The sequence below is a fragment of the Labeo rohita genome, chromosome 23, assembly GCF_022985175.1.
Source record: "Labeo rohita strain BAU-BD-2019 chromosome 23, IGBB_LRoh.1.0, whole genome shotgun sequence".
Taxonomy (NCBI): Eukaryota; Metazoa; Chordata; class Actinopteri; order Cypriniformes; family Cyprinidae; genus Labeo; species Labeo rohita.
Window position 1 is genome coordinate 6,879,634 of NC_066891.1, and position 19,525 is coordinate 6,899,158.

At 33.6% G+C, this 19,525-nt stretch overlaps 1 protein-coding gene across 2 annotated transcripts; it reads right to left on the reverse strand.

Annotated features, from left to right (window-relative positions):
* Window positions 1–501: 501 nt before the first annotated feature.
* Window positions 502–18,613, reverse strand: fam43b (family with sequence similarity 43 member B). 2 transcript variants are annotated; one of them, XR_007825521.1, is made up of 4 exons: window positions 18,503–18,613; window positions 13,829–13,968; window positions 12,314–12,479; window positions 502–609 (listed from the first exon to the last, which is right to left on the reverse strand). XR_007825521.1 is itself a non-coding variant. In XM_051096866.1 (3 exons), the coding sequence occupies exon 3, from the start codon at window positions 4,341–4,343 to the stop codon at window positions 3,402–3,404; it is 942 nt and encodes a 313-aa protein (XP_050952823.1). In that variant the 5' UTR covers window positions 4,344–4,893; window positions 13,829–13,968; window positions 18,503–18,613; the 3' UTR covers window positions 3,228–3,401. The 2 variants fall into 2 exon arrangements, 1 of the variants encoding a protein (XP_050952823.1); XM_051096866.1 differs by lacking the exons at window positions 502–609; window positions 12,314–12,479 and adding an exon at window positions 3,228–4,893.
* Window positions 18,614–19,525: the final 912 nt, after the last annotated feature.

The window sequence follows — 19,525 nt, forward strand, 5'->3', positions numbered from 1 at the left end:
AGGAAACATTTCTTATTATTATCTATGTTAAAAACGGATGTGCTGCTTAGTAGTTTAGTGGTAAATGTGATACTTTTTTTTTTTTTCAGGACACTTTGTAAGTTATAATTAGACACATTATAAATGTCTTTACTGTCAGATTTGATGAGTTAATGCATCCTCAAAGAATAAAATTCACCAAAACATAAATACTGTCATTATTGTGCTGTTTAAAAACGACGTTTTAAAAATCATCATTGTTGTTTATACGATTTGTGCACTACATTTAAATTCATTTAATAAATCTTTTTGCGTTCCCAAGACAAAATATCAGCATGGTGGTTTGGATTCAAGCACGAAAGACATTTATAAATAAATGACAGAATTAATTTTTGAAGTAAATTAATCCTTTAGATAGGAGCCAGATTCAAATTGGTTTGCATGTGCAGTTCAATCATGATGTAGCATACATTATGAAAAGTATATGTATTAAAATAATGCTTGTGAAATGCTTGCCTCACAATTATGAAAAAATGTGTTTTCCTCCCATGATGCACCTTTCTGCTGCCATCTGGATGTCATTTTCTAACTGATTTTATGCATGTCTCTCTCTCTCTGCTTCATTAATGCCTGTTAACAAAAACACATATTTCAGTCAGAACATTCTGATCAAAAACTCACATTACCATATTTCAAGCTGTTTTTCTTCACCTAAAAATACCACAATATTTCAAAGATAATAAAAAATAAATAAAAGTGAAATAATTTTATAATTAAATAATAATCTAAAAGTGTGTCTGGTGATGTAATTAAAATAGTTACACCACAAAACAAACTATTTGCACACTGTGTGTAGAAACTAGCACTTTTGTAATGTAAAGTCTATGGGACTTTACCGAAAAACAGTGTTAGGAAGTAACTATGTAATGGTGTTATGTAATTTAATTGCAAAACAAATGTAACCGTAATCAGTTACAGTTACTGAGACAAAAAAATTATAATAATAACAAAGGGGGTTACATTTGAATATTTTCACACACACAGATTTAATTGATTTCTTTTCCAAACTGCATTGACTGTTTTAAAATATAAGACACCAATATTTCAGGAGTTTAGGACACAGAACAGGACACGTGCTAATAATGGTTTTATTTTCAAAGATTTTTTTTTTTTTTTAAGATTAAGATTTTTAAGATTTTTTTAAGATTATTGTTAGATGCCAGAATTTGATTTCAAAAGCTATTAAACTAATTATTGTTATCATTTTAAATCTGTATGTAACCTCAATACAGTAAAGTATAATCTGAAAGTAAAAAGACTGATTTTGTAGTGGCTGTGCTTTAAAATGACATTTTTATAATCTTAATTCAAGTGATGAAAGATTTAGAGAAATCTGACAGTAATCTGTATTGAGTACTACTGTAAGGTAAACCCTGCCTGTTTTAAATGTCTGAATGTGAATAACAGTTGAAAACATTTGTTAGAAATGTAGAAAAGTAATCAAAAAGTAATCAGTTACACATAATAAAGTAACTGAAATAATAAAGTTACACTACTTATTACATTTTAGTGCTGTCAAATGATTAATCGCAATTAATCGCATCCAAAATAAACGCTTTTGTTACATAATATATGTGTATACTGTGTATATTTATTATGTATATAAATACACACACATACAGTATATATTTACAAAAAAAAATTATAACATGCATTTACATGTATATTTATATTCATATAATTTAACTGTATATAAACATTTTACACACATAAACAATATATTTTTCTTAAATATATATATATATATATATATATATATATATATATATATATATGTGCATGTGTGTGTATTTATACATAGTGCACACACATATATTATGTAAACAAAAACTTTTATTTTGGATGCGATTAATCGTGAATCAATTTGATAATTGTAAACCCATTACGGCTGAAAAATATGAACACTTAGAAAACAAATAAGCACAGTTAATCCATTGCCTAACCCTGAGTATAAGCGATTTCAATTGCACTTCAGAACATCTTCTTGTGGTGAATTTGACGCAGATATTACAGAATTGCTCACATTTATGTGCTTGTCCTTTTGTCCGTTGTAATCAGCTATGCACTGAGAGGCTATTGAAGGCTCTTCTGGCTGATTTCATGTCAAGCTGAAAGCTTGCCCAGGTGTTTTATGCTCACTTCCTGTACAATTCAATCGGCTGATTAATAGCCTCACTTTGACGAAAAAGCTAAATGCCCTTCAGACTAAATCAGTTGTTTCTACAGCCCACTCACATGCTGTCAATGGACATTTTTTCTTTCCTTTGAACCACGTTTTTTTTAGACTAGGAATTATGATCTGTTCAAATACAGCTTGAAAATCATCAGTCTGCATTTCAATCCAATCATCCCAGGATGAAATACACAGAAAGCTAGGGCTCTAAATATTCATAATTAATATAAGCAAACATTTTATTATACAACACTTGGCAATTTTTCACACTGACAGTGTCCCATTGTGCAGAAAAGGCTGAAAGTAGTAGAAAAATCACCATTTTCTCAATCAGGTTTCTAGAAGATTAATACGATGAGCTGAAATTACAAAAACACATGCCGGAGTTGACAGATGGAAGCTACGACCTTCACGTGAACGGCATAAAAATGAGTTTTCATGACTACCACATTACATCAACACACATTCAGCATAAATTACAATTTGTATAAATACAAGATACATTGCTGCCATTTGGTCCCAAACAAATCACAGTGTAAAACAGATACCGCTTAAAAACGTTTTAAAAGGCCCATCTCAAACGTCACAGGTGATGCCTCCACTTGTTATGCATTACTGATTAGCAGAGCTATGACGAATGGTAGCAGTAAACATGTCAAGTCAATGGCTCAATTCCTAAGTTATGGTTTTAATTCATTAGTGCTGCTCCCAGTGCCAATATACCAGCTTTAACCGCATCCCATTGAAGCTGAGCCAGTTGAACGAGGTCACCGAGGGACAGTTATAAACATCAAAAGACCGTCTGCTCATACAAAAAGTCACATTTTAGGGGTCCTTCGCATCAGTCTAAAGCACTTGGCATGTACTCACTGGGTGCTGTGAGTAAGAGATGAATGCTTTATCGTCTTTGGGCGTGCGGTTTAAGCTTTGCTCGATGTTGGGGGTAGATAAAGGCTTCTCGGTGTAAGCGCTCGATCAGCTTCGGATGATTGCTGTACCTGTGGTTACATTGTGCTTCTTCTGGCTCTTCCTCTCCATGCAGCTCGTGTAACGCTTCCTCTGCCTTATCCCCAGTTTCGGGGGGCTGTTTCACGGTGCATCGATGGACGTACCAGACGGAGTGGGTTGGCGGGAAAGGCGACAGGACAGAGGCTTAGTGGTGAGGACACTAAACTGTATCCATTTGATGTCACACCAGAGTGCTGATAGTCATCTGTGCTTCATCCCAGCTGGTAATCGAAACCTCATCCAGTCTATTTACGATCTTCCCTAAATCTTTCTCCGGAGGAGAAGAACCAGTAGCGCTGGCGTTTGTAGTGTTGGTGGATTCAGCATCCCTCAGTGCGTCCTCATCCTCCTCCTCTTCCTCAGTAATCGAGGACAGCCGTGTGGCGCTTCCAGGCTTTTCTGTAGGCGGCTGGTAGTGGCACTGGCCATTCAAGAGTCTCCTAAGAGGCATAAGAGGGACAATGTCCTCGCCCAACAGCTGTTGCTGGCAATGACGGAAGTCAGATTGGCGCTTAAGTCGTTTGAACTCGGTGAACGCAGACGTTGAGTTTTGGTACAGACTGAGCGCTAGCGCTCGGGCCTTTTCCGCCTTCGCCAGCAGGACGGCATGGCATCGTAGTACCACCGCTTTATTCTTCACCTGATGCCTGTAAATCCACGCAAAGATCTTTGGCCGGAAGGGGTCAGAGGTGCAGTATGTGATACGGTTGAGGGAATAGAGATGGACAGGCTTCTTCTTCCCGCCTTTATCCACCCCCATGCGAATGCCGTGCGGCCCGACGGTGAGCTTCATCTTGGCGCTCTGTTCGCCGTAGTTGCTGCGAGTCCAAATTTTAGCCACCGCATCCTGCGTGCAATCTTCGCCTTTAGCCATAATAGTAACCGCGCTACCCAAGTAACGCACGTTGTAGGTGGGTTCCTCTTTGTTGAGCTCCACTTTTTGGCGTTTGCTGTGGAAAACACTCCCCAGCCAGTGAAACGGACAGTCGGGAACGAGGTCAGGACAAGAGTGGAGCAAAGTCGAAAGCAGGGAATGATAAGTCAGTCCGGCTCCAAGACTTTTCGGCTTGCTTTTGGACTCATTCTCCACCAGCACAAACTTGCTCCTTTTCCAGGGCAGCATGATCCAGGCGGAGAGGAGGAAAGGATTCAGCACTCTGCACTCTGCCCCAACCAGCAATGAAGAGAGTTCTGATGTGTGTGTTTCTCAGAGAAGCACAGCAAAGGAAACTGCTCTGGCACACGCTGACGAGAGACTGAAAGCAGAAAGGCTCAGCTGCTCTGCTCGCTCCTCCTTCCTCTTCCTCCTCCTCCTCCTGCATCACTGAGTGCTGATCAGCGCTGGGCTCGAAGCCTCGGCGGTCCTCGTTTTAACTCCTTCAAACCCCTCACCTGACGGTTTGTTGTGCAGACTCTGACCACTGACCCCGGGGCAGAAGAAGGGGGTTCATCCTCCTGTCAGAGTGTACCCTATGGGAATTCTTTGACCTGCTGGGAGTCATTTCTACCCAGCTCCAGCTCAGCTCTAATTTATTTCATTCAGCCTCTGGAAAAACTCCAGGAAGCGACTTTATGTAACGGCTGCGAAAGAAAGAAGGTGCTAGAACAAGCACGTTAACGTGGTTATTAAATGTCCAGTCGAGCAAGTGCGTAGGCTGCAGAACCTGAAACGACTGGAGAGACATTTCCTTCTTGACATTTGAACATGTTCGCAATTGAAAGGATGAATCAGCTGTAATTTTAGTACATTTCAAGCTAAAGAATAAGGGCTTAAATATATTTTACTTCTCTGCTCTAGACTTTTCATCACTGCAACTGCAACTGAAATGTTCTGCAACTGAAATGTTCAAACAGCCCAGAATGGTAGTAAGCACATTGTTAAAAAAGACATTTTTGGTTGAACTATCGTTTAAATTAACAGTTCACCCAAAAACTGCATTAAGGTCTATTTTTGTGTGCTCATAGTGTTCTGGAACAACATGAGAGTAAGTAAATGATGGCATAACTGTTATTTTTGGGTGAGCTAATCCTATAACAAAACTGTAATGTAGTAAGAAATCTGCTTTACATAATAAAACGTCAATAAATGTTCATTTCCTACTGAAACCACATTACAGCATCGCTATTATGCGATTATATGTTAGACGGCTTGCAGTTGATGAGGATTTTGAGTGTTCCCCATAGTGTCTGAGTCTCAGGATCTCATTGGGTTGAAGTGTATTGGATGAGCCGTTCTGCCAGGGCAGGTCAGCAGTTATGCATTACATCGAGAAGCATTTCCATCAATCCGATAGACTGCGCAGAGGAGTGGAACTGCTCCTGTCACTCTGAGATTACTTCTCTGTTTGATGGATTGGTTCCTATTCCCAATCAGTCATTACAGAGCTGTTATTGCACGCCGGGGGGATTTTTGCGTTGATTTTTCTGTTAGTCATTCAAAGAACAAAAGGTGGAACATATAAAGAAGCAGTTAACTGATTAGTTGCCAACTATTTTTAAGTACCGGGCTGCTCATGGTTTATCACACTATCTTAAAGGGACAGTTAACCCAAAAATGAAAATTCTATCATTAATAACTCAATTAATAAATCCAGGGTTTATAGAGATTCTGTAAAGTGAAATTCCAGGACTTTCATGGACTTTTTAAGCACAAGATAAATAAAAATGTACTAATAAAAATGGCAAAAATAAAGACAAGCATATGCAAAGCGTCACTACTAAAGTATTACAAAGTACACTACACTTTTACTATAGTAACATTTTTAAAATTTGTTTGTGTAACTGTACTGCCTTAAAGGTTTGATGTTTTCTACTGTTTAAGAAAAAAATCAGAAAAAAAAAAAGATTCACGAAATCGCTCCAAAACAAATTCGCCTTACGTGCTCCAAAGTCCCGAACTGAATCAAATGATTTGTGAACCCACACCGAAGTCCTGATCTGAATCAAATGATTCGTGATCCATGCTACGAAGGTCCGATCTAAAGCAAAAGATTCGTAAACCCGCTCCAAAGTTCTGATCTAAATCAAATCATTCACGCTTTAAGTACCAATCTGAATAATGATTTGAGAGCCATGATTTCAGATCAGGACACTGAGTTAGATCGGAACTTTGTGTATCACAAATCATTTGATTTAGATCGGGATTTTAAATCGTGTATCACGAATCATTTGATTTAAATCATTTAATTTGTGAAATGATTCATGAACCAGTTCCAATCTAAAACAAATGATTTGCAATACGCCCTCCGAAGTCCTGATTTGAATTAAATGATTCTCGATATGTAATTTGAAGTCCGGATCTAAATCAAACGATTCACGATACACAATCTGATTGAAGCACAGGTCGCGAATCATGTAACTTCGATCAGAACTTTACATATAACAAATCATTTGATTTAGATCGGGACTTTAAATTGTGTATCACAAATCATTTGATTTGATTGATTCAATTCGTGAAATGATTCACAAACCAATTTGGATCTAAAACAAATAATTTGTGATACGTTCTCAGAGGTCCCGATCTGAATTAAATGATTCTCGATACGTGATTCGAAGTCCCAATTTAAGTCAAATGATTCGCGAACCTGCTCTGAAGTCCCAATCTAAATCAAATGATTTGCGATACACAGACTGAAGCAATTCAAAACAGTGAATCATATTGCGACGCGGTGGTTTAACTGATTTGGTTTCTGTACTGTGGCAAATTTACATGCCGTTTAGGAGCATGTTTATCAGATAATATTTATTATAAACCACAGTGGGAAATTTTTGTTTAAATAATGACTCGGCAGTTGCTGCAGAACACCTTAGAAAAATTAATTGAGAGACATCTGAAGATAACATTAACCTTGAGTTAAAAATGACACTTGGTAAACAATTCATTAAAGCCAGAGTCCTCACTTGCCCTTGCCACAAATGGCAAAGTTTCCTCAAAGCTTGACCCTGAAATCACACAGCTCCCTATGACAAACCCAGTGGCACAAGCAACAACTTTTATGTCTATTTTTACCCTCTAAAGGGAGCTGTCGCCTATATCTCCAGAGAAGACCTGAAGGCTAGGACACTTGTTTCAGTCCATTACGTGAGCCATCCCTTTTTGTGAGGAGTATAAAAAGCGAAAGCTATTGGTTTCCTAGAGTGGACGGTGATGGGTTAGAGAGGGCTTACGTGCAGCTGCCTTTATGATTTCTGACAGAAAGCGAGAGTGGAATAAATCTTTGCAGTGCCTCGACCCTAATGTGCACGATCTAAAGCAGGGCTGTAATTTAAAGAATACGCCCATGACGACTTGAGAACTAACTCTGAGTGGACAGGGCTCGTGTTTCCCTGGCCTTTACGAGGATTGATGCGCACGGTTCCCATTGACGTATCTGCCTCGGGCGTTAGCACTACGCAAGCACCGAACTGATGAATGAAATTGGGAAACATCTGCGGGAGGATCGACTCCAGGCCATGTTTTGATTAAATTCCATATCAGTCACAATTTAGCTTACTCCCAAAGCCTTTTCTGATCGGACTCTAGAAAAGAAAGAGCATTTGTGCAAGCTGTCACGGATCACACATTCTGTCCAGTAACAGAAAATGGGACACCAGCTCCCCAATCCAAGTGAATGCATTATTAAAGCCTTCTGTGTGGCAGAATAGCACCTCATCTGCATATGAAAGAGGAGGGTGTGAGGGAATTAATTAACTGTGTGACTTTTACTAATGAGGAAAAAGGAGATGTGGATGAAATGAAGACTTTGGCCGTGATTTACAACAGTGGGCTGTAATTTACCATGCTTATGTAACTACCAGACTTTTGGACAGACTTGTGTCTGGTCTGAAGCAAATGGAAAGACATTTCATAGTTGAAAACAGTAAAGACTATATCCTGGGTCAAATAAAATTCCAGCCAATATAACAATTTCAGTAAATTGATAATTAATGATATGACTGATAACTAATAAATAAAAATGAAATGTGTCCACAAAACCAGTCATAAGTGTTTTTTTTTTTGAAAGCGAAATGTATACATCATCCAAATGATAGAACACTTTTTGGTCAAGATACAACTATTTGAACATCTGTAATGAAAATATTGAGAAAACTGCCTTTAAAGTTGTCCAAATGACGTTTTAGGAATGTATATTACTAATTAAAAATTAAGTTTTGATCCATTTATGGTAGGAAATTTACTAAATATCTTCATGGAACATGATCTTTATTTAATACCCTAATGATTTTGGCATAAAAGAAAAATCAATAATTTTAACCCATACAGTGTATTGTTGGTTATTGCTACAAATATACCTGTGCTACTTTATGACTGTGTTTGTGGTCCAGGGTAACAAATAATAATAAAATAATCATTTTAAAAGCTGACATTTCAACTTTGAAAACAGTAAAGACTATATTCAGGGTCACATTTCCTGAAAGAAATTACTGAATTATATTTAGATATTATACTTCGTATAAAGTAAATAAAACTTATTTGTGCATTGTGACATTATTTATGGCACATATATTTATATATATAAAAAAAGTAACTAAATCATTTAATTGCCCAATTATTACAAAAATATTGCAATGAATTTTCATGCACCAACCAATAACAAACAAACAAATAAATAAATACATGATAATAATAATAATTAAATAAACAAAAAAATAAATTTATACACTAGAAGTGGGAAAGGGCATTAAGGGCAAAAAATAACATTTTAGCCAAAATGGCAATTAAATTAACTGAAACTGAAACTAATACATTAAAACAAAATAATAATAAATTAATCATTTTAAATGCTGACATTTTAACTTCAAAAACAGTAAAGACTATATTCACTATAATCAGCATTCAGACATATTCCCTGAAAAAATTATATTAAAAGAAATGATTTAGATATTACACTTTGTATGAAGTAAAAAAAAAAAATACAAAAAAATGAAGGATCATTCATTATTTATGGCAGTTAAATGTATAAAAAAAGTAATTAAATTATTTACTTGTCCAATTATTACATAAATATTACTAGTAATTCTCATGCAACAACCAATAGTTGTAATAATAATAATAATAATTATTATTATTATTGTTACTATAAAAATCAATTTACATGCTACAAGTGGAAAAAAGGCATTAGCTAATAAAATTAACAAAAAAATCAGCTAATATGACAATTAAAGTGATAATCAATTTAATTAATTTACATTATTAATAATTTACATTAAAGTAAAAAAAACTTGTTTAAGAACAATTTGGGCATTGTGATATTACTTACAGCTATTACATTTATGAAAAATGTAATTGTAATTTAATTATTGTAATTTAATTTACTTGTCCAATTATTACAATAAAAAAAAAACACTAATTAATATATTCTTAGTTTATTTACCCAAAAACAATATATTTAAATTGTAAAGCCAGATTCACAAGATGTTTCTTCTGAACCAGTAGTTTTAATGTAAAAAAAAAAAACTTAGTGGTACGAATCAGTCTGAAACACTGCCTCTGTATCATTTACATTATAAGCAGAAAAATCATTTCTTATATCTGAAATATACCAACATTTATTGGAATTTAACCAAAATCAGAATCAAACTGATTTGACATAAGGATTGATATCCAAACCTTAATGATACAGTAAGTTTTTTAAGGTCTACTGTAAAAAAAATAAGTATTGCTTAAATATATATATATATATATATATATATATATATATAAAATAAAACATCAGGTTTCACAATAGTAAAGAGAATTTAGGAGAAAAATAGTTATGCTGCAAAAAATCCCAAAAATAATAGGCTTTTCTTCTCAATTAAAATATATATATATTTATTTACATGGACCACATGACCCATATGACTCATAAATTATTCACCAATAAATAGAAGTGTAATTAGATTTCCCCCAGAGTGATGAACCATTGCAGGTTTCCTTTAAAGTACAGTAGGGTTAAACGGGTGTTTTATCTTGTTTAATTTCTTCAGAGAATTGGGACTGTTTGTGCTGCGCCTGACAATTAACAGCGCCCCTCCGGAGTGATACAGGCATCCATTTCACAGAGAAACAAGGAGGAACATTTGTCTCCTGTGCTCATTAGACTTCTTCATCCGAGCCAACGGAGGAAAATCGCACGCAGGCATTATTGCGCCGTCGCCCTCGTGATTGGAGCCGAGAGAAATGTGCTGAATGCACCACTGTTTTATTCTGTGAGCACTGAATCTCTAACTTCTTTTTTGGCTCTTTTGTGGGACGTCGTTTATCACGAGCCATTTCCTCAACAGCTTCACAGTGGAACAAAAAAAAAAACACAGCCACTCGTTCTAAACCATTTTCTTTGACTAAATAGTGCTGTCTTAAGGCAAGCATCACTATTACTATTGCTCATATACAATTAAGGGTTTGTTCAAATGGCTAACCTTAAATATTAAACTCATAACTCATCCAACAACATTCATGGTGCACACATGATATCTCAAATTATTTCAACACATACATTAAAACAGACTGAAAAAATAAAAATAACTTAAAGGCCTCAGTGATATTGGTAATATTAGACTAAAGCAATAAAAAAATATAATTTCATATGCATTTTATTTATAAGTGGATTATTTTTATTTAAAAGGCCTTAGCTATAGGGATGGACCAATACTAAAATTTCAGGCAATATGATAAAAAAATTGATCAAATAAATCAATAATAAATGGCAATGCTGTGAATGACAACTAATAACCAATAAATTAAAACTAAAATAATCATTTTAATGCTAAAAATTAACCGATATTAAACTTCCAGCCGAAGTAAATAATTAAGTAATAGTAAATTATCTAAATAAAATTAATCATTTTAAATGCTGAAAAGCAATAGGGATTAACCAATATTAAAATTCCAGCCCGTATGATAATTAAATCAATTATCATTTTAATAAATTAATAAATTAATTGTTTTAAAATGTTACAAGTGACTTTAGGCATTGTAATGGCACAATGCGCAAAATAGATATTCATTTTCTAAACAAGCTTAAGTTTACATTTAAGTGTTGTCTAAACATTACATATTTTAAATATAAATAGATCAATCATTAAATATATTATGAATTACTTAAATATAATAATAATCTTTATTCTCTACAGCACATTTAAATGTTACGTAAACAAGTAAAATAACAAAACGCACTACTTGAAAAATATAAAATACGCAAGAAGAGATGCATTCAAAATAAAATAAATTATTTTATAATAAATTAAAATAAATACACTAACAGTCAAGTTTTTGAACAGTAATTTTTTTTTCTATTTTTACATTTGTTCTTGTGCTTACCAAGCCTGCATTTATTTGATCCAAAATACAGAAAAAACATAAAAATCTTTTAATATTTTTACTAGTTAAAAAACTGTTTTCTATTTGAATATTTTGAATAATTACAAAGCTGATTTTTTAGCATCATTACTCCAGTCACATGATCCTTCAGAAATCATTCTAATATTCTGATTTGCTGCTCAAAACCATTTAATTTTATTATTGTGTTGAAAACAGCTGAGTAGAATTTTTTCAGGTTTCTTTGATGAATAGAAAGTACAGAAGAACAGCATTTTTCTAAAATTGAAATCACTATAATGTCTTTACTTTTGATCAATTTAAAGCATCCTTGCTAAATAAAAGTATTACTTTCTATAATTTATAAAACATTAAAAACCTTACTGTTCAAAAACTTTTGACTGGTAGTGTATATAAATTAATTAACTAAATTATTAAACATCATCTAAATCTAAAAACACTATAAGCATTCACAATCAAATATCCACTATCGACTGATACTGAATGAATCTTGACTCTCAGTCAATAAATAATATGGTCAAAATATTGGTCAAAAACCAATATATCATGCAGATCATCTTAGCAACTGCCTAGCACATAAGCAACTACATAGCAACACCCTGGCAACAATCCACAAGACTCACAGCGGCACGAACAAACACTGACCACTCATTTTGTTTCTGCAGAACACTAAACTGATGAGAGGTTTTTGTTACACAGCTCCCTACAGACAGCAGCCATCTAATCAAATCAGCTTCTGCTGTCCTTAATAAGCCAATACAAGCATCATGTACCAAAGGGTTTAGGCAGAACGGAGGGGAAAAGGGTCGATCTCATAGATGTGTGATTTATGGCCAAACACAAGGTCTGTGGACTGCTGGCTGTAAAGAATGAGCTGGCCTGATAAGAGTGAACACTCTCCGGCAGAAGCTGGAGCCGGTGCCAAGAGCCGAGCACTACCTGCAAGTAAACACACACACACACACACACACACATACAGCATGAATATAAAGCAGCCGCAGAGGGCTGTATCATTTACTACTAAAGAGATGATTCACTTGTTCTTTTCTCCTCTAGGTATTGCCATGCATTATGAAATGGAGAAGAGCTGTTATGTAAGAGATATCATTATACATTTTCTCGCTTATTAGACGGCTACTTTGTAGATAAATAAGAAAAACAGTCTGTTATGACACAAAAAAACAAACAACCTAGAAGAATAACAAGCAACAGCACCATAATATTACATAATTAATATTTTTTATCTTAATCATTTTTTGTATTTATTTGTAATTTATTTTGATTTTTGTGTGTGTGTGTCTGTGTAAAATTGTATCTTTATTATTTTATTTTTATTTAATATTTTTTATTTATTTGTGTGTGTGTGTATATATATAAATATATATAATCTTTATCATTTTTTTTTTTTTTAATTATTTGTGTGTATATGTATAAAATTTTATCTTTAACATTTTATTTTTGTGTCTATATATCTGTATTTTGTGTGTGTGTGTATATATATATATATATATATATACACACACACACAAATTTAAATTTATTTTTATTTTTTATTTGTGTGTGTGCATATATCTATCACTTTTTACTTATTTTTATTAGTTATTATCTTTAAATTATTTTTATGAATATATATATACACAAACTAAAATACACACTAAATATATAAGTGTGTGGGTGTATATATATATATATATATATACACATATATATAGACCTTTTTTATTATATATATTATTATATTTTTTATTATGTTTTTAATATATCATTTTATCTCTCTCATTTTATTTGTATTTGTTTTTTTTTTTTTTATTTTGGTGTATATATATAGTATTTATATAATATACACACACACATACACCAGTACATTCAAACAAATATATACATATATTTCTTTTAAAATTAAGATGAGTGGCCCAAAGTAAGTGACCTTAGTTCTTAATTTTATTCATTTATGTATGGTTTGCTGATATGGTCTAATGGAGGCCTTCAGTATTTCTCACTTAATGCAGTGTTTTCCTGAATACAGCTATATTTTGATTATGAATAATGCAGCATAATTTTCTGCCCCCTAACTTCGTCTTCATCAGCAGTACATTTGAAATTAAATGGGAAACAAACATTAAACAGCGTTGTGTATTATGACATGGGATGTCCAAGTAGTTGGCCTGATTCAGCCTTTTTTGCATATTCATTATGTAAGGCTACGAATGCAAATGAGGCACTCTGCTGAAGTTTGTAGAGAGCGGAAATTAGCGATGCGGACTGGTGCCGGACGAATCATTATTCACCTGATGCCTTTGTCTGGTAATCCTCTGAGGTAGCTCTCCAATCACATCACAGATCATGATAAATGGCAAAACTTTAAGTACAGATGATGGATACTGGTCAGATCCTTCAGTTTCGGGGTGAAAATGCAAGATTGGTTTTCCTATAAAGACAAAGAACGCATAAAAATGAGCACTGAGCTCTGCAATGATCTCACATGCTTACAATTCGCTTTCTTATGACATTTAATTATACCTGATTTCTCAGAGAGTCATGGTGTCTCAGACATTATTGCACTGATATTATATATTCTTTACTGTGGGATTTTGAACTTCCACACCCACATTATCTAAGCAACAGAACCAGACAACACAAGCAGGTATTTTGATAAATAACCATTTACTAGTAGAGCAGAGATTTTGTGCTATAGTCCAAGACTGAATAACAGTTATTACAACATTGTATATTGTTTCTCATGAAAGGTATTGTTTGAAATTCAATAATTTTGTAATGTTTTTCAGTTAAAAATCTACACTACAGTTCAAATGTTTGGAGCCATTACGATTTAGTGTTTTTTTAAAAATAAGCCTCTTATGCTTACCAAGGCTGCATTTCTCTGATTAAAAATACAATAAAAACAGTAATACTGTGAAATATTTTTACCATTTTAAAGAACTGTTTTCTATTTGAATATATTTTGAAATGTAATTTATTCCTGTGCTGCAAAGCTGAATTTTCAGCATCATTACTTCAGCCTTCAGTGTCACTGAAGATCAATTTAACGCATCCTTGCTGAAAAAAAAATTATTAATTTCTTCCCCAAAAAAAAAAAATCATACTAAACCCATCTGTACATCTGGACCAGATTTTGAATGGATCTTGAGTAGTATGAACAAACAAATCTGATTTAATTGCTTTTTGGTCACTTGAGGGCATATCATTTTCCACAAACCCTTTTGAGTAAACAGATTTGCAGTGTGAATCTATACCCTAACTTGTATTGCCACCATGCGTGAAAGCTAAACAGATACGGAAGCCTGTTTTCGCCAATGAATATTTTTTTTTTAAAGGGTAATTGTGATTAATTGTGGTAACTGTTTCTCTCACAGTTCTGACTTTTTCTTGTAATTACGAATTTACATCTCACAATTCTGACTTTATAACTCACAATTGCGAGTTCATATCACGCAATTCTGAGAAAAAAGTCAAAAAAGTGAGTTTATATCATACAATTCTGAGAAAAAGAATTGTGAGATTATATCTCGCAGTTGTGAGTATTTATCATGCAAATCTGAAAAAAGTCAGAACTGTGAATTTACATCACACAATTCTGAGAAAAGAGTCAGAATAGTGAGCTTTTTTCTTGTAATTGTGAGTTTATATCACGCAATTCAAAGGAAAAAAAGTCGGAATTGTGAGTTTATATCATGCAATTCTACGAAACAAAAGTCAGAATTGTGAGTTTGTATCATTCAATTCTGAGAAAAAGTCAGAATTATGAGTTTATCTCTCGCAGTTGTGAGTTTATATCACGCAATTCTAAGAAAAAAAGTTGGAATTGTGAGTTTTTTTCTTGTAATTGTGAGTTTATATTACGCAATTCTAAGAAAAAAAGTCGGAATTGTGAGTTTATATCATACAATTCTGAAAAAAAGTCAGAATTATGAGTTTATATCATTTTTCTTGTAATTCAATTCTGAAAAAGTCAGAATTATGAGTTTTTTTTATATCATGTTTATATCATGCAATTCTACGAAAAAGTCAGAATTGTGAGTTTGTATCATTCAATTCTGAGAAAAAGTCAGAATTATGAGTTTATATCTTGCAGTTGTGAGTTTATATCACGCAATTCTAAGAAAAAAAGTCAGAATTGTGAGTTTTTTTTCTTGTAATTGTGAGTTTATATTGTGAGTTTAAGAAAAAAACGGAATTGTGAGCAATTTTATAGAAAAAAAGTCGGAATTGTGAGTTTATATCATACAATTCTGAGAAAAAAGTCAGAATTGTGAGATAAAAAGGCATAATAACCTTTTTTTATTTTTTATTCAGTGGCGGAAACAGGTTTCCATAGATACACCATTATATTAAACATAGGCGGAGAAGAACCAAGGGTGACAGCAAGGACCAGGGTGTCATTTAGGCTAATAAAATGTTTATTGGGACTGAATTTGTATTTAACGTATTTACAATTTGAACCTTTAACGGTCACCCCCAGTTTTGAACATAGACATGAAAGTGTCCTATCCAAACTTAAATTGTTATAATTCATGAACGAGCACATTTTGTAAAATGATTTTGAAGTACCATTTCCATGGTAATGCAATATCTGATTTTGATGAATTTTGAGGTTTTAAGCTTTTGGCTGATATATAATTTATGAAGATTTCTAAAATGTAATAGGAAAAAAAGGCGACGAAAAAAAATTGTCATAAAATTAATCTATTACTGTTCCTACATAATTTGTAACAAATAATGGTAAAATAGCTATTTAGGTGTCTGTCAGTCTTAAGGAGTTTGATTAAGTTGGCATTCTTCTCTCAGTCAGTTACTTCAGAAAACTGTTGCCATCTTAGACATCTTGCATTATATTAATCAGCCTATTGTGACCACTAAACTAAACAGAGAGCCTGCAAACAAGGCCACACATGTAGCATTTTGAGTTCCCAAAAATTACTAACAAACACAAGAACCCATCCAAACATCCTGTTTACATGGTTTCATGTAAATACTGCACAATCCATCTGGAAATGTTCTGTAATTTTAATTTAAAGCACAAGTGCGTGTGTATTGGGCGTGCAGTACATCTGCATCCCTGCACACCTTCATCGACGTGCTCTACAGCACTAAAGCAGACACATCTGGTATCCAGCACTTCCTGTTTGTTGTGCACTAGTCCATCTGTCTACACGTTTTCCAGTCCATGCTTGAGTGGGCGCTGTGTTTCTTGCCTGAGTGTCTTGAGGGCTAAGGAACGGCACACTACACAACACTAACAGTTTGCTCGTTCTCTCAACAAGGTGAGTAATGTTAGAGCCGAGGCCCGGAGCGGCACTCGTCCTCCGGTGAGTCAGCTGTTGATGTGAAAAGGGCATTTCTCTCATGTTTCTGGTTTCTGCTTGATGTTCGCATTAGCCAGCCATAACGGAACAGCACATCACTTCATGTCAGGCGAATAAGCTATCTTGATTAATTGAGGGTGTTAGTCATGTTTTTGAGGAACTTATTAAAGTTCTGAATGGCCTGACAAACTCATGAGATTTATTTTGGACCACTACTCTCACTACTATTTACAGTTCTTGCACGGCAGCAGTGCTGATATTGCTAATATATTGAGTTTAAACTGAAACCCCAAATGCTATCAAATTACTACTACAACTCAACACAAACTGCTTAACAAACAGTACAGACTCCATTCAAACTGTTTTAGATAATCATTTTGGATAGTTCACTTCCAGAATAAAAATTTCCTGTTAATTTACTCACCCCCATGTTATCCAAGATGTTCATGCCTTCCTGTCTTCAGTTGCAAAGAAATGAAGGTTTTTGAGGAAGACATTCCAGGATTTTTCTCCATATAGTTGACTTTAATGGGGATCAGCGGGTTGAAGGTCCAAATTGCAGTTTCAATGCAGCTTCAAAGGGCTCTACACAATCCCAGCTGAAGAATAAGGGTCTTATCTAGAGAAACAATCTGTCATTTTCTTAAAACAATTCAAATTTATGTACTTTTTTATCCACAAATGCTCATCTTGCACTACCCCGACCTCACTCATTACATCACGTTGGTAAGGTCACACGTGGCGTGCACAGATGAACAACTAACCACGTGTGACATTTCCAACATGATTACGTAACGCGAGAAGAGGCGTACTGCACAGCTAGTGCAAGATGAGCATTTGTGGTTAAAAAGTATATAAATTTGTATTTTTCGTTTCGCTAGATAAGACCCTTACCCCTCAGCTGGGATCGTGTAGAGCCCTTTGAAGCTGCACTGAAACTGCATTTTGGACCTTCAATCCATTGGCCACCATTAAAGTTCACTATATGAGGAGAAAAACCCTGGAATGTCTTGCTCAGAAACCTTCATTTATTTGTAACTGAAGACAGGAAGGCATGAACATCTTGGATAACACGGGGGTGAGTAAATTATTAGAATACTTTTATTCTGTAATTGAACAAACTATTTGACTATTCCAACAATACTACTACTATTACCAATAATATCATAACAAAAAATATAATGTAGGTTGTTTTATTGTTGTTGTCTAATAATTATTTAGTTATTGTGTCAAAAAAGCAGAAATAAAAAAAATATTACTAGTATTATTGTTATTATTTATGCAAAGGTTTGCATTCTAAATTATGACATGTACTTTCATTTAAATACAACAATCTTTATAATAAATAACACAATAGGCCTATACAAAACAATAACATACAAAATAACAATCTTTAGAATCCAAGGGAAAAAACAAAATCTCCATTAAAATTCTTTATTATTATTGTCGTTATTGTTATGAATAATAATAATAATAATAACAAATTCTGTTGTAATCTAAACTTTTACAACTTTTTTATTTAACTGACTTTATTTTTGTCTTGGGCAATGACTAACTGTAGCTACACATTAATCAATCATAATAAATTGCCATTGTTTAAGAAGTTGTATAAATATCCAAAGAACAAAATTACTTTACCTGTGAATATCATAAATGGGTCCCTTGCTTTTAAGCTCTTCCACATGGTGCCAATGGTAGACCTGATAGTCAAACACAAGTTGCCAAATAAGCTGAAAAGTGTACATATCTGGAAGAAAAATAAATAGATAAAAAATAAAAAAGAAATAAATAGATAGATAGATAGATAGATAGATAGATAGAGAGATAAAAACAATAAATCTCTATTGCTTTAAAGGGTATTAAAATATCAATATAGTGTTATGAAAAAAAATGACAAAATAAGTACCAGCTTGACCTCTTTAAGAATATACTGTATAATTCAATGAATCTATAAAATCTATAATTCAATTAATCAATCCTATACCTATAAAAATAATTTTAAAATGTATATTTCTGTGTCTAAAATCCAACTGACAGTTGTTATGTATATGCACATATATTTTGCATATCTCATACCTGACAACACTTAACCAACCAAATCACTGCAGCTTGAGGGTCTTTATATAATTACACAATATATAATACTGAATGCTACATTTTTCCATTATTGTATTCTGGAGGTTATCTTCTGTAGTGCTAGGGTAAACAAAAATCATCTCATTAGCATGTTAGATTTTTTTCATTGTAAGCTATTCTGGAGCAAAAAAAAGTTTGTCGTTTGTTTTCCATTTCCACTACGCACAGCTCATCAATCATCAAGCAGCTTTTCACTGTCAGTTCTAAATAATCAGTTTTATAACTAAGTTAAATGATATGCATCAAGCCTGCTTTAAACTGTGTATAATCTTCATTGGTAAAAAGTTTATTAATACTCAAACAGGCTTTTTATTAAAAAAAAATGCTTTTGAGGTTTTTACTTCACATATTATTGTGATTAAGAGTCAATCGTGCATTTTGTTGCTGAAGATGAGACTGAGAATACTGTATGAATAGATCATCCACTATATAACTCTGATGAATAGTTCTGTACTGAATCTTTGTGGCTGTCAGTATTTCTCATGCAAATTCACACAGAAGTTCATGCTGTTGCACTATTGTTAG

Coding starts and splice junctions, on each gene's coding strand:
- fam43b (XM_051096866.1), bottom strand. CDS start 4,343: ATGCTGCCCTGGAAAAGGAGCAAGTTTGTGCTGGTGGAGAATGAGTCC.